At 42.7% G+C, this 12,320-nt stretch overlaps 1 protein-coding gene across 4 annotated transcripts in view; it reads right to left on the bottom strand.

Moving 5' to 3' along the window:
• Positions 1-12,320, bottom strand: part of LOC106603282 (vascular endothelial zinc finger 1) — a 62,721-nt gene that overhangs the window by 8,734 nt on the left and 41,667 nt on the right. For all 4 annotated transcript variants that reach the window (XM_014196736.2, XM_045717017.1, XM_045717018.1 and 1 more), the window contains one exon: positions 7,826-8,580. In XM_014196736.2, the coding sequence (XP_014052211.1) occupies positions 7,826-8,481 (656 nt within the window). In that variant the 5' untranslated portion in view covers positions 8,482-8,580. The remainder of the gene's footprint in view (positions 1-7,825; positions 8,581-12,320) is intronic.

The raw sequence follows: 12,320 nt of genomic DNA, 5'->3' as shown, positions 1-12,320 counted from the left end.
AGAGCGGGAGCGCCTGCAGACCTGGCTGGCTGACAGTGACTCAGAGTTACGTTATTCTGCTGGCCGGCCTCAAAGTGCCGATAAACCTCCGCGTCACTGTGTTGGAACTAAGCCGGGTTCTTCCCTTAACTGCCCAGCTCTAAGATTACAGTTTGGACAGACACCCAACCCATAAAAGTATTATTTCATTCAATGTTCATAAAGAAATGTTCAGTCAACAGAGAATTGCATTGGAAAAACAAAGGTCAAGACCCTATGTCTACCATACATGGTTAACAAGTTGCAGACAATTTACTCTGAGAATTTAGCATGATTAGAGTGAATACAATGTAATTACGGCCATGGTCAAAATTAGTGGACGCTGCTCAAAATAAACATGTCACTGCGCCAACTTCAAAATGTCAACTGACAAACTAGCTAGTGGCTGCAGGTTAGAGTGTGATAGGGATTTTTTCAAAATTAAATCTGCTGACTACAAAACAAAATTGGGTCTATATATTAATTTACAAAGCTAACAGACTGAGTTTAAATATCTACCCTCCCCAAAGACAATCTGTTCCCGTTTTCATGGTGTATTTATGAGTCTTTCCCTTTAAAACGCCATAGAAACGTCCCCGGAACGTTGATTGACCTGGGTTAGAGGAATACAATACCACGGATCTGTTGATGAATATGACATGAGTATCAAGTTGATTTTGATTGGTCCAAAGCATGGAAACACCTACAAATGTTACCAACTCCCAACATCAAAAAAATAGAGGAGTTACAACCAAGAGCTGAGCGGTTTAAACTAGCAATGGTCACAACAAACGAATGTTCTTATTTAATCTAAGGGTGTTAATGTTTAAATGTGAAAACATTTAAAGCGGCAATATAATTTTTTGGGTGATCTGACCAAATTCACATAGAAATGTATGTTATAGATCTGTCACTCTCGAAAGCAAGTCTAAGAAGCGGTAGATCTGTTCTATGTGCGCTATTTCTATGCTTCCCGTTCTTAAGTTTAGTTTTTGCGTCTTACTTTCGGTTTTGTACACCAGCTTCAAAACAGCTGAAGATTAGAGCTTGGGTCCGATACCAATTTCGGGGAGGGAAAAGTCTCTGTATTTTTTTTGGGGGGGGTGGAATTAAAAATAAATTCAAATTGTGCTCCAAATGATTAACACATATCAAAATTATGATTTCTTAAAGATGCATTATGCAGAAATCACTGCGCCATTTCCTGGTTCGCATCATTTCGATATATGTGACAAAACAAGCAAGTATAGTGTAGAGAATCATTGTACTGTGAAATATATTCTCCATAATCAAAAATATTGCATTTTCAGCTGGTATACAAAACCGAAAGTAAGACGCAAAAACTAAACTTAAGAACGGGAAGCATTGAAATAGCGCACATAGAACAGATCTGCTTCTTAGATTTGCTTTAAATGAGAATGACAGATCTATAACACATTTCTATGTGAATTTGGTTTGGTCTCCCAAAAAGTTACATATTGCAGCTTTAGCTAAATATTAAAATGTACATAATTTAAGGACCTTTTATTTGTGGTTTACATGATATCCACCAAAAAGCAACTATATCCTCTATAAATACAAAACACTTGTTCAGTTTACTTCAAGTACAATTTAAAGATGTGTCTATCCAGGGCAGTGAATAAGAAACAAGAAGGGATGAATTAATAAAACTTTGTCTCAAAGTAAATCTGTTCAAATTATTCAGTGAAATGCAGTAACATCCTGTTCGTAATGTCACCACTAGGTGTCAGCATTGAGTAGATTCACTACAGCGGTTTACTACAGTCAAAGTTCATGTAAAGTAAAACTTTTTGTTTTGGCAACCTCGCAGTGAAAGGGTTTCCACTAGTTACCACAACCACAAAGTAAAAATGTATGATTTTTTTTATTTTTTAAACGTAGCTATTTGGTCATAATTTGAGGTTACGCATAAGGTTAGCAGTAGTGTTAAGAAGATAAATTGTATAAACCCATACAAAAATGTACCATGGTACTTTCATTCACACCATGGTACTAGCATTGTGCTTTCACTTATACCATGGTATGGTCTGAATCATGGAAATGTACCATGGTTTTAGCTTTCAAGTATTTTTTTTATTTATTTAACTAGGCAAGTCGGTTAAGAACAAATTCTTATTTACAATGACGGCCTATAAAAAAAAAAAAATAATAATAAAAAAAAAATATATATATATATATTTTTTTTTAATAATAAAAATCGGCCAAACCCAGACGACGCTGGGCCAATTGTGCGCCGCCCTATGGGACTCCCAATCACGGCCGGATGTGATGCAGCCTAGATTCGAACCAGGGACTGCAGTGGCGCCTCTTGCCCTGAGACGCAGTGGCGCCTCTTGCCCTGAGACGCAGTGGCGCCTCTTGCCCTGAGACGCAGTGGCGCCTCTTAGACCTCTTGCCCTGAGACGCAGTGGCGCCTCTTGCCCTGAGACGCAGTGGCGCCTCTTGCCCTGAGACGCAGTGGCGCCTCTTGCCCTGAGACGCAGTGGCGCCTCTTGCCCTGAGACGCAGTGGCGCCTCTTGCCCTGAGACGCAGTGGCGCCTCTTGCCCTGAGACGCAGTGGCGCCTCTTGCCCTGAGACGCAGTGGCGCCTCTTGCCCTGAGACGCAGTGGCGCCTCTTGCCCTGAGACGCAGTGGCGCCTCTTGCCCTGAGACGCAGTGGCGCCTCTTAGACCGCTGCGCCACTCTGGAGCCCCCCCCAAGTCAAAACAAATGATTGGAACTGCCATGGTAATGCCATTGTACCTAAATATTACAAATTATAAATCTGAATCATGGAAATGTACCTTCTTTGGACACTGTGTTAACTAACCTCAAGACGAGCTTCAATGCCATACAACACTCCTTCCGTGGCCTCCAATTGCTCTTAAATGCAAGTAAAACGAAATGCATCCTCTTCAACCGATCGTTGCCCACACCTGCCCGCCCGTCTAACATCACTACTCTGGACGGTTCTGACTTAGAATATGTGGACAACTACAAATACCAAGGTGTCTGGCTAAACTGTAAACTCTCCTTCCAAACTCACATTAAGCATCTCCAATCCAAAATTAAATAAAGAATTGGCTTCCTATTTTGCAACAAAGCCTCCTTTACTCATGCTGCCAAACATTCCCTTGTAAAACTGACTATCCTACCGATCCTTGACTTCAGCGATGTCATTTACAAAATAGCCTCCAACACTCTACTCAGCAAATTAGATGTAGTCCATCACAGTGCCATCCGTTTTGTCACCAAAGCCCCATACACTACCCACCACTGCGACCTGTATGCTCTTATTGGCTGGCCCTCACTTCATATTCGTCGCCAAACCCACTGGCTCCAGGTCATCTATAAGCCTTTTCTAGGTAAAGCCCCGCCTTCTCAGCTCACTGGTCACCATAGCAGCACCGCCCCGTAGCACGCATATTTCACTGGTCATCCCCAAAGCCAACACTTCCTTTGGCTGCCTTTCCTTCCAGTTCTCTGCTGCCAATGACTGGAAAAATTGCAAAAATCACTAAAGCTGCAGAATTATATCTCCCTCTCTAACTTTAAGCATCAGCTGTCAAAGCAGCTTACTGATCACTGTACACAGACAATCTGTAAATAGCACACCCAACTACCTCATTCCCATATTGTTACTTATCCTCTTGCTCTTTTGCACCCCAGTATCTCGTCATCTGCACATCTATTACTCCACTGTTAATGCTAAATCGTAATCCCTAATCTTCTACATTTGCACACACTATACATTTTTCTACTGTTATTGACTGTACATTTTTTTTATGTGTAACTCGGTTTTGTCGCACTGCTTTGCTTTATCTTGGCCAGGTCGCAGTTGTAAGTGAGAACTTGTTCTCAACTGGCCTATCTGGTTGAATAATTTTTTATAAAAAAAAAAATGTTTTCCTGTGTAAAAAACACACACCTAAGTTTAGCTTGCTAGTTGATCTAAGTAAGTGGCTGAATTAATTAGGTGACAGGGCATCATATTGTGTTAGCTTTCTGCCATGTTTGAGAAGTCAAAGCCCTTTGGATGAGTTATTTGTATAGCTGCCACCATCTTGATTTCCTTGAGTTTCTGCTCTCGGCCTGTTCTCCAAGCAGAGCAGGCAGGCCTGTTTCCCTAGCAACTCTACAGATAACATGTAACCTACACATGCTGCTTCAGAGCCAGTACTGTGATTCCTTCAGACAAGTATGTCTCAAAACATTGTTCATTTGCACAATGTCTCTCGTTCACATTCGCTTGTAAATATCCAAACTCACCAAAAATGACATTCAGTAGCTCCTACTTATACATGTATAACTTCATGAGTTGGATTGCCTGTCTTTGCAATTTGTTTATTTTCATTTGTGCTTGTTAGCGTATTTAGCTAGCATCCTCCAATTGAAATTCGATATTACTTGTGTTCATTTTGTCAGCATTCTGGTAATAGACGCCCAACGTTTTTTTGTGCGAGTTTTTTTGGCACCCCTTGTGTAGTAAGCCTGTAACACCATATATACACCGGTATGAGAGAAGGACGGTATGATATGGATACTGCCAAACCCTATTAACCAGAGCTGTAGTCAATGACAGCTTGAGCTGCTACTATGTGTGTGTGTCTGAGTTTGAGTGACGAGGGCAGCAGGGAGGGGGAGAGAAAGATAGCAAATCATGTCGACTCGCGCTCGTAGACTATTTTATTGCTAGTTATTTATCATCTCATTAAATAGTACCAGTCTTCAAACCGCAAAAAGTTAGTTAAGCTAGCTAATGTTAGCTAGGCCAATTGAGACTACATAGCAGCGCTTTTTCCCTTTCAACTCCATTCGTATTATTAAGTAGCAGCTTACCTGTTGGCTCTTGATGTTGTAGCCTGTTCTTCTCATTTAACTTTGAGTTCTGTAATTTTAATTACATCTTCCACTGATTAGCCTAGATATCTCCTAAAGGTGTCCGCATGCTTCCCACACAAAACAGTTTTCAAAAGTTTGTGAATATATCATGACGTTTTGGCCATTGGCAAAAAAATATATAATTATTTTACAATTAAAAAAAAATAATAAGTCTGTTCGTGCCCACATTTTTTTCTCGAGGCAAGCCCAAGTTCGGAAGCCTAAGTCTACGCCCCTTAGTCGGTGATTGGTCAAAAGCAGGGATTCTTCAATAAAGTATTTTCATTCAACAATAGACAAATCGTTTTCATGCAAAAAATGTTTTACTTGAGGGCAGCAGGGAGGGCTAGTTAGATGTAAAATTGCGCAACTAAGATTTCCTTGTTAAAAACGTCAAAATGAATGACCGATTTGAGTTTATTTTGTGGAAGTGTATACCGGCTACGGTGTCTCAAGATCGACAAACAGTACTATTGCCACAAGTAAAAGCACATTAAGGTTATAATATTGTAGACAACAATCTAATGATTGTATGTATGTGATTAATAATGTACCCGATTCAGCTGCAATGCTACAGTACTGTTTTAACCTCTATGGGCTAGGTGGGACGCTAGCGTCCCCCCCGTGGTGCACTCCATCAACAGCAGGTGCATTTCAAGAGCGGCAAATTTGAAACCAAATAAATGTCAAAATTCAAATTTTTCAAACATACAACTATCTTACACCCTTTGAAAGATAAACATCTCCTTAATCTAACCACGTTGTCCGATTTCAAAAAGGTTTTACGGCGAAAGCATAAAGTTAGATTATGTTAGGAGAGTACATTGACAATAGCTGTGTGTAATGTTTTGTCAATTCAAAGACAGGGTCACCAAAACCATAAAACCAGCTAAAATGATGCACTAACCTTTTACAATCTCCATCAGATGACACTCCTAGGACATTATGTTAGACAATGCATGCATTTTTAGTTCTATCAAGTTCATATTTATATCCAAAAACTGCGTTTTACTATGGCATTGATGTTGAGGAAATTGTTTCCCTCCAATAACCGGCAGTCAAGTCAGCACCACAAATTAAATAATTAAAATTAGAAAACATTGGTAAAATATTATATTGTCATTTAAAGAATTATAGATTTACATCTCTTGAACGCAATCAACTTGCCAGATTTAAAAATAACCTTACTGGGAAATCACACTTTGCAATAATCTGAGCACTGCGCCCAGAAAAATACGCGTTGCGATACAGACTAGCCGCCATGTTGGGGAGATCTAAAATCGAAAATACTATGTAAATAATCCATTACCTTTGATTCTCTTCATCAGATGTCACTTCCAGGTATCACAGGTCCATAACGAATGTAGTTTTGTTCAAAAAAGCTCATCATTTATGTCCAAAAATCTCCGTCTTGTTAGCACATGATCTAAGCCCGCCGGACTTCACTTCATGAACGAGGGGAAAAAAATATATTTACGTTCGTTCAAACATGTCAAACGTTGTATAGCATAAATCATTAGGGCCTTTTTTAACCAGAACATGAATAATATTCAAGGTGGACGAATGCATTCTCTTTTATAACGTATTGGAACGAGGGTACCCAACATGAACTCGCGCCAGAGTCTAATCGGCCATCACCGTTCCATGGCTCTTGTTCGGTCAGATCTCACAGTAAAAGACTCAAAACACTTTGTAAAGGCTGGTGACATCTAGTGGAAGCAATAGGAAGTGCCAAAACATTAATCAACCCCTGTGTGTTTCAATGGCATAGGCTTAAAGGTAATTCAACACATCAGGTATCCACTTCCTGTCAGAAAATGTCTCAGGGTTTTGCCTGCCAAATGAGTTCTGTTATACTCACAGACACCATTCAAACAGTTTTAGAAACTTTAGGGTGTTTTCTATCCATATATAATAAGTATATGCATATTCTAGTTACTGGGTAGGATTAGTAACCAGATGAAATCGGGTACGTTTTTTTATCCAGCCGTGAAAATACTGCCCCCTAGCCCCAACAGGTTAAACAAGCTGTAAGAGGAGCCCTTTGCTTCTTGGAATGCGATGTCAATTTGCCATTACTCATGCCCACAGATTACAAGTGACACATAGCTGGAAGTAGTGAGTGGATGTTGCAGTAAATGTTGAGAGGAAATCTTACAAGGCCACTCACTGTTGGCTATGCCTGGAAAGACCAGAATGAACAGTCATTCCAGGTGGGTTAGACTTAAAACAAACTGGGCCCTGTAAAGGGCACTAAACACCCTACGCAAACAGAGTGATGGAGCATGGTATACATTTTGGCAGCACAAAAGTACGTAGAACTATAGAAAACAACACCCGTCTCTGCGTTTGCGTAAAGTGTGTAGCGGCCTTAAGCAGCAGCACAGGATCTGCTGTGTGTAAGAGGAAATCCCAGGCTGCTGCCTCCTATGTCTGTTTTAATGGCATTCCCTGGGGAAGGGGTGACGAGCTGGCGGGAACCACAGCATGACACACAAATCGAAGCTGCCTTTCCCCTCCCCCTGCCTCATTCCTCTCTGCCTGCATGCCTGTCCTCGCAGGGGGGGGAACTCTTGGACACTGGAGTTGAACTGCTCTCTAAAGCGTGACTGTTTAAACATGCTGGGGACCACAAAGGCACTGAGTCAAGACCATTCAACGCTACTATAAATCCGTGAGGGCAGCAGCCAAATGGGACGTGCACCACGTTAACGTCACATTGAACAACTGATGGTCATACACTCTCCATCTCAGTGCATCTCTATAAGTGCTTGTCTAACACTATATAGAATATGTAGACTAATAACCGTGTACCTACATGATCTGAATTAGTTGAGTTTGTAATAAATAGCAAGCACTTTTACTTGAAATGTATGGCAGCTAGCGAGTGGTCGTGAATGTGCATGGCTGGGCCTGGGGCCTACCTGGAGAAGCCTTTCCCACACACGGAACAGACATAGGGCTTGTGGACTCCACCGTCGTGAGAGCGCACGTGGTAGGTCATGCGGTCCTTCCTCTTGAAGCGCTGTTGGCAGATGGGGCACTCGTAGGGCTTCTCGTCCGAGTGGGACAGCTTGTGACGGTTCAGGTGGTAGACGTCTCGGAAGGCCTTGCCACACATCTCACAGCCGTGGTTCTTCTTCACTAGCTTGGCAGGCTTTTTGGGCTGGCTCTGCTGGGGTACATTGATCATAGAGGCTGGAGACATGATGCTGGAGGCTGAAGACACAGAGGGGGTGGCCGTGGTGAGGATGCCTGCAATGGTGGATATGTAGGAGGGCTGCCCACTATTCTCCCTGGGCAGGGTGGAGATGAGAGGCACCATGGTGGGGGCTGTCTGAGCAGTCTTCTTGGGCCGCGACACCATCTTGACGCCCGTGTGGCAGGATTCGTGGCGCCGCAGGTGGTAGCTGTCACGGAAGGCCTTGTTGCAGTAGCCGCAGATGAAGGGTGTCTTGCTCTTATGCTCCTTCTTCACCACGGGCATGGGTCCCCTGCCGTTGCCAGTCCCGCAGGCCACGTTGTCTTTGAGGAGCTCGGCGGCACTGGCGGGGGGTTTCTGGTCCAGGAGGATGGGCATAACAGGCTTCTGGTCCACCGGCTCGTTCCCAGAGTTGAGCAGCGGCAGCAGGCTGTTCTGGGCCACCTGGTGCTGGTGGTGGAGGGCTTCATTGGCCTGCTGTAGAGACATCACATCATAGCAAGGTGAAACACAGATCAACACAGTTCAATTTTCAATCAACACAATATTACAGTACTACCAGTAGCCTGAACGTGTAGCAGGTGGCCTTCCTGTTGGAACGGACAGGGTAGAATTGCAGGTTGAAACTACCATGAGCCATTGTTGCTACAGGCTAGCTGTAAGAGATAGCTCAATGAAAGTTCAGGTTTTATTTGTGTTACTCAATACAGCCACATTCACTTCACATCCTTGTAGCTCTGCCTTTCTCCTTTATGTAACCCGACACTTTTTGGGGATTAGCCTACATCTTCACATTCCTCCTTTATATAACCGCTCTTGCGGTGGGGAAAATAGTTTGGGAGGAAATTAATTTAGCATTAGACTCTCTTTGTGTAAAGGTACTGGCTTAGATGGCCTACTGGGAATAGCCTAATCTGGGAGCCATTCACAGCAACAACTATTAGGAACAGCTTAATCTCAAAGCCATTCAAAGGCCACATCTTAAAATGCGCCGGTGCTGCTGGGAAGGCTTTGCTTTGGTGACTTGTCCGCCTCGGCCATAGCTTGGGCCTAGAAGCTACATGAGTTTGCACAACACATGGAGATTGAACACTGTCTCTGTGTGGTGGTTCTTCAATTTCATCCTGAGAGCTTGTCCCCTTTGAGTGAGTTCACAGCTCCTCCGCTGAAGTGAGGCTTTAGAGAGTTGGAGAGTTAAAGCGTAACTGGCTACGGGTGTGATTGCGAGGCAAAAGCCATTGCATCGGAAGCAACACCAAAATAGACAGTCCATCTTGGCGCATGTGGCGTCGCAGAATAGACCACGGAGGACAGAACACAGCAGTCAGCACTACCGCCACTCTGCTGAATGACATGCAAGAGGGACTTCAGTCAGCTGAACATTGCAGCAAATACAAACGGGAGGAAATGTACTGGAAAATCTGAAAACATTCAACCAGATAAATCGCCACAACTACCCTGGTCTCTAGTCTAAAACCACAGCAACTAGGAATATCATTTGCCAAAGTCCTTTACTGCACATAGTTGCTACTGTGCTCTATTGACATCCAAGTCCCTTATAAAGAATCACCTTTGTACCAAGCCACAGTATTGATGTCTGGGGCGTCTATTCGATGAATCACGCAAAACAAGCAGGGTCAGTGACTGTTGGTGTTTTACAGGGACAAAAATAGGCCCTAGCTCTGTCATTAGTGAGGAGGCACACTAACAGCCTGCTGCTGCTACTGCTGTGGAATCCAAACCTGCTAGCATATATGAAAAATGATCCCCCGCCATGATGGTGCACTCTTCATGTGACTGTAAAAGCAGTCTGCCAAAATACAGCAGCAACCTGGGCATGAGCTCAGCCAGACCAGACAAGGCCCTGGTATACTGGGTGATTCTAACGATGGCAGTAGCAAATGGAGTTAGAAAACCATGATGCATCTGCAACTATTATCGATCAATCTGAAGAGTAAGATGCCTAGTTTATAGAACAGTGTCTTGTTTTAAATACATTCTAGTTTCACCTGAATTGTGTCACCCCCAAAATCAGGTCATTTTATAAACAAAAACAGTCACTTAATTTAATAAAATACATGATGGTGTTTGTCCTTAAATCATAAAAAAATGGATACTAGTTGAAGTTTACATTAAATTATAATACGTATTACATGAAAACACTGTGTGGAAATGTTTCTCATTACCATAACACTTGCTATAAAAACTCCAATCATTTTTTTAATGTTTTATTCACCCTTGATTAGGGTTGCACATTTTGGGGAATATTCAGAGGTGGAAACTTTCCGTGGGAATTAACGGGAATATAGGCACATTAATATTTATACCATTTAAAAATGTAGATATTTTTTGAATTGGATATATTTACCATATCATATGGAAACAGAAACAAACCTTTAACCTTATCATAAGTAGACAATTACAAATGATTAAATCCTTCCAATAGGAACAAAAATTGTTACGAATTTAACTAATTCAACGATTTGACTCGTCACATGGGATGATGTCATTGAACAACAAAAGGGAATATTGAATGATCCATCGCATCTCCCAAAAAAGATTAACATACATCTGTAAAATTATAGTCTAGAAACTAAAGCTTTGGTTGTCTTCCTCTCAGGCGTCCATGTCTTCTCCCTGGACCTCCTCACTGTCCACCTCTTGAACATCAGACTTTGAGGCCTCATCTTCGCTGTCACTTTCCAACCTTGAGCAGGCTGATGTTGGTGGGATTTGGAGGATGGAGGCAACAGGGGAAAGAGCCTCAGATCCACAAAGTCCCTTCCACCAGGTGGCTAATGAGATATGTTGGCACGACTGCCATATTGCATCTCCATCCCAAAGCCCTTGCTTGGAAGTGTATTTCACCAGACTGCCAAGAACCTTGCCCTCATCCAGGCCAAGGTGGCGAGACAGCATAATGTGTCCAACATGTACTCTGGGCGTGTATGGGCTTCAGGCAGAAGTCTTCACACTTTTTGATGCATTTCAGAACTGCAGTTTCCTCTGCTTGGAGCAACAGTGAAGGGGGAAGGGCAGTACGGATTTCTTCTCTTACATCTGCAAGCAGAGTCTGAACATCAGACAGGATGGCATTGTCTCCCTCAATCCGTGCAAACGCTACTGGCCAAGTGCATCTGCGCTGTCTGTTTAGCAGCGGTCTTTGCTCAGTTTGCCAGCTGCGTGAGTGAGAGGGAGTTGCCCGTGTGCTTCGCAGTTTACGGCAGTTTTCTTAAAGATCGCTCCGCGACACACGATGCAGCGCTGTGGTTCAGCAGCAGATGATGCGCTGTCTGCCACTGACTTGTCATTCTCACTCAACATCACTCACCTCTGTCATCAAATGGCTTCGTGCTAGCCACAAGTTCTGACGGAGCTCAATTGTCACGAAACAAAAAATATACAGCGATGAGTTTCTCTTTCATACAAACGTATAACGAGGAGCGCCCACAGTGTGTTTTGTGCGGTGAAGAGTTTAGTAATGAGTCTCTCATAAAACAAATTAATAAATGACAAGTCCTGACCAAACATCCACCGCATGATGGTAAACCCAGGGAGAGCTTTCAGAACAGGGCAGAATGCTTCAGGAAACAGTGCTTCAACAGTGGAAAAGTCAGTCGGCTAGCAAGGCATTGTTGTCATTTTATAAACAGGTGATAAGCAGAAATAAGAGAGTACTAACTAACTCTCATAGTAGTAGATGCGAGTTTCTTTCAAAACAATCCCCTGGCCTTGTACACAGCTAACATTCGCCAAAGCAAGCTAGCTACTGATCGTGCAACCCTAGTAACAGTACAGATGAAGATGAAAAATGTTCAGGCCCACTGTACATTTACTGTAGGCATTATTGTTGGAATCGAGTCTAGGTTGGAACTGTTGCTGTTAAAATACAATAATTATTATTCTGAACTGGAATAAACTGATTGAAGGGAGATGCTTTTAGAGGCAAACACACTCACACAGTTCTGGGTTGCTCATCTACAGCAGGAAGCGGTCTCCTGCCTGACTGAGAAAGCACTAGATGTTCTGGTCCAGTTTAAAAAAACAAGTACAGAAACAGTTAAGGCTGAGCATAACCTCAGTGTTGCAATGTCAAAAACAGAGCCCAGAATAGACCTGCTCTCATTAGGACTGTGTGTGTTTTCTGGTCCACATCTGTGTAATGTGATTAATCAGTTTATTCCAGTTCAGAATTAAAAAGACTTTCTTTCAACAAT

Source organism: Salmo salar, chromosome ssa04, assembly GCF_905237065.1.
Source record: "Salmo salar chromosome ssa04, Ssal_v3.1, whole genome shotgun sequence".
In the NCBI taxonomy this organism is placed as follows: Eukaryota; Metazoa; Chordata; class Actinopteri; order Salmoniformes; family Salmonidae; genus Salmo; species Salmo salar.
This window is presented reverse-complemented; position numbering and strand designations above follow the sequence as displayed.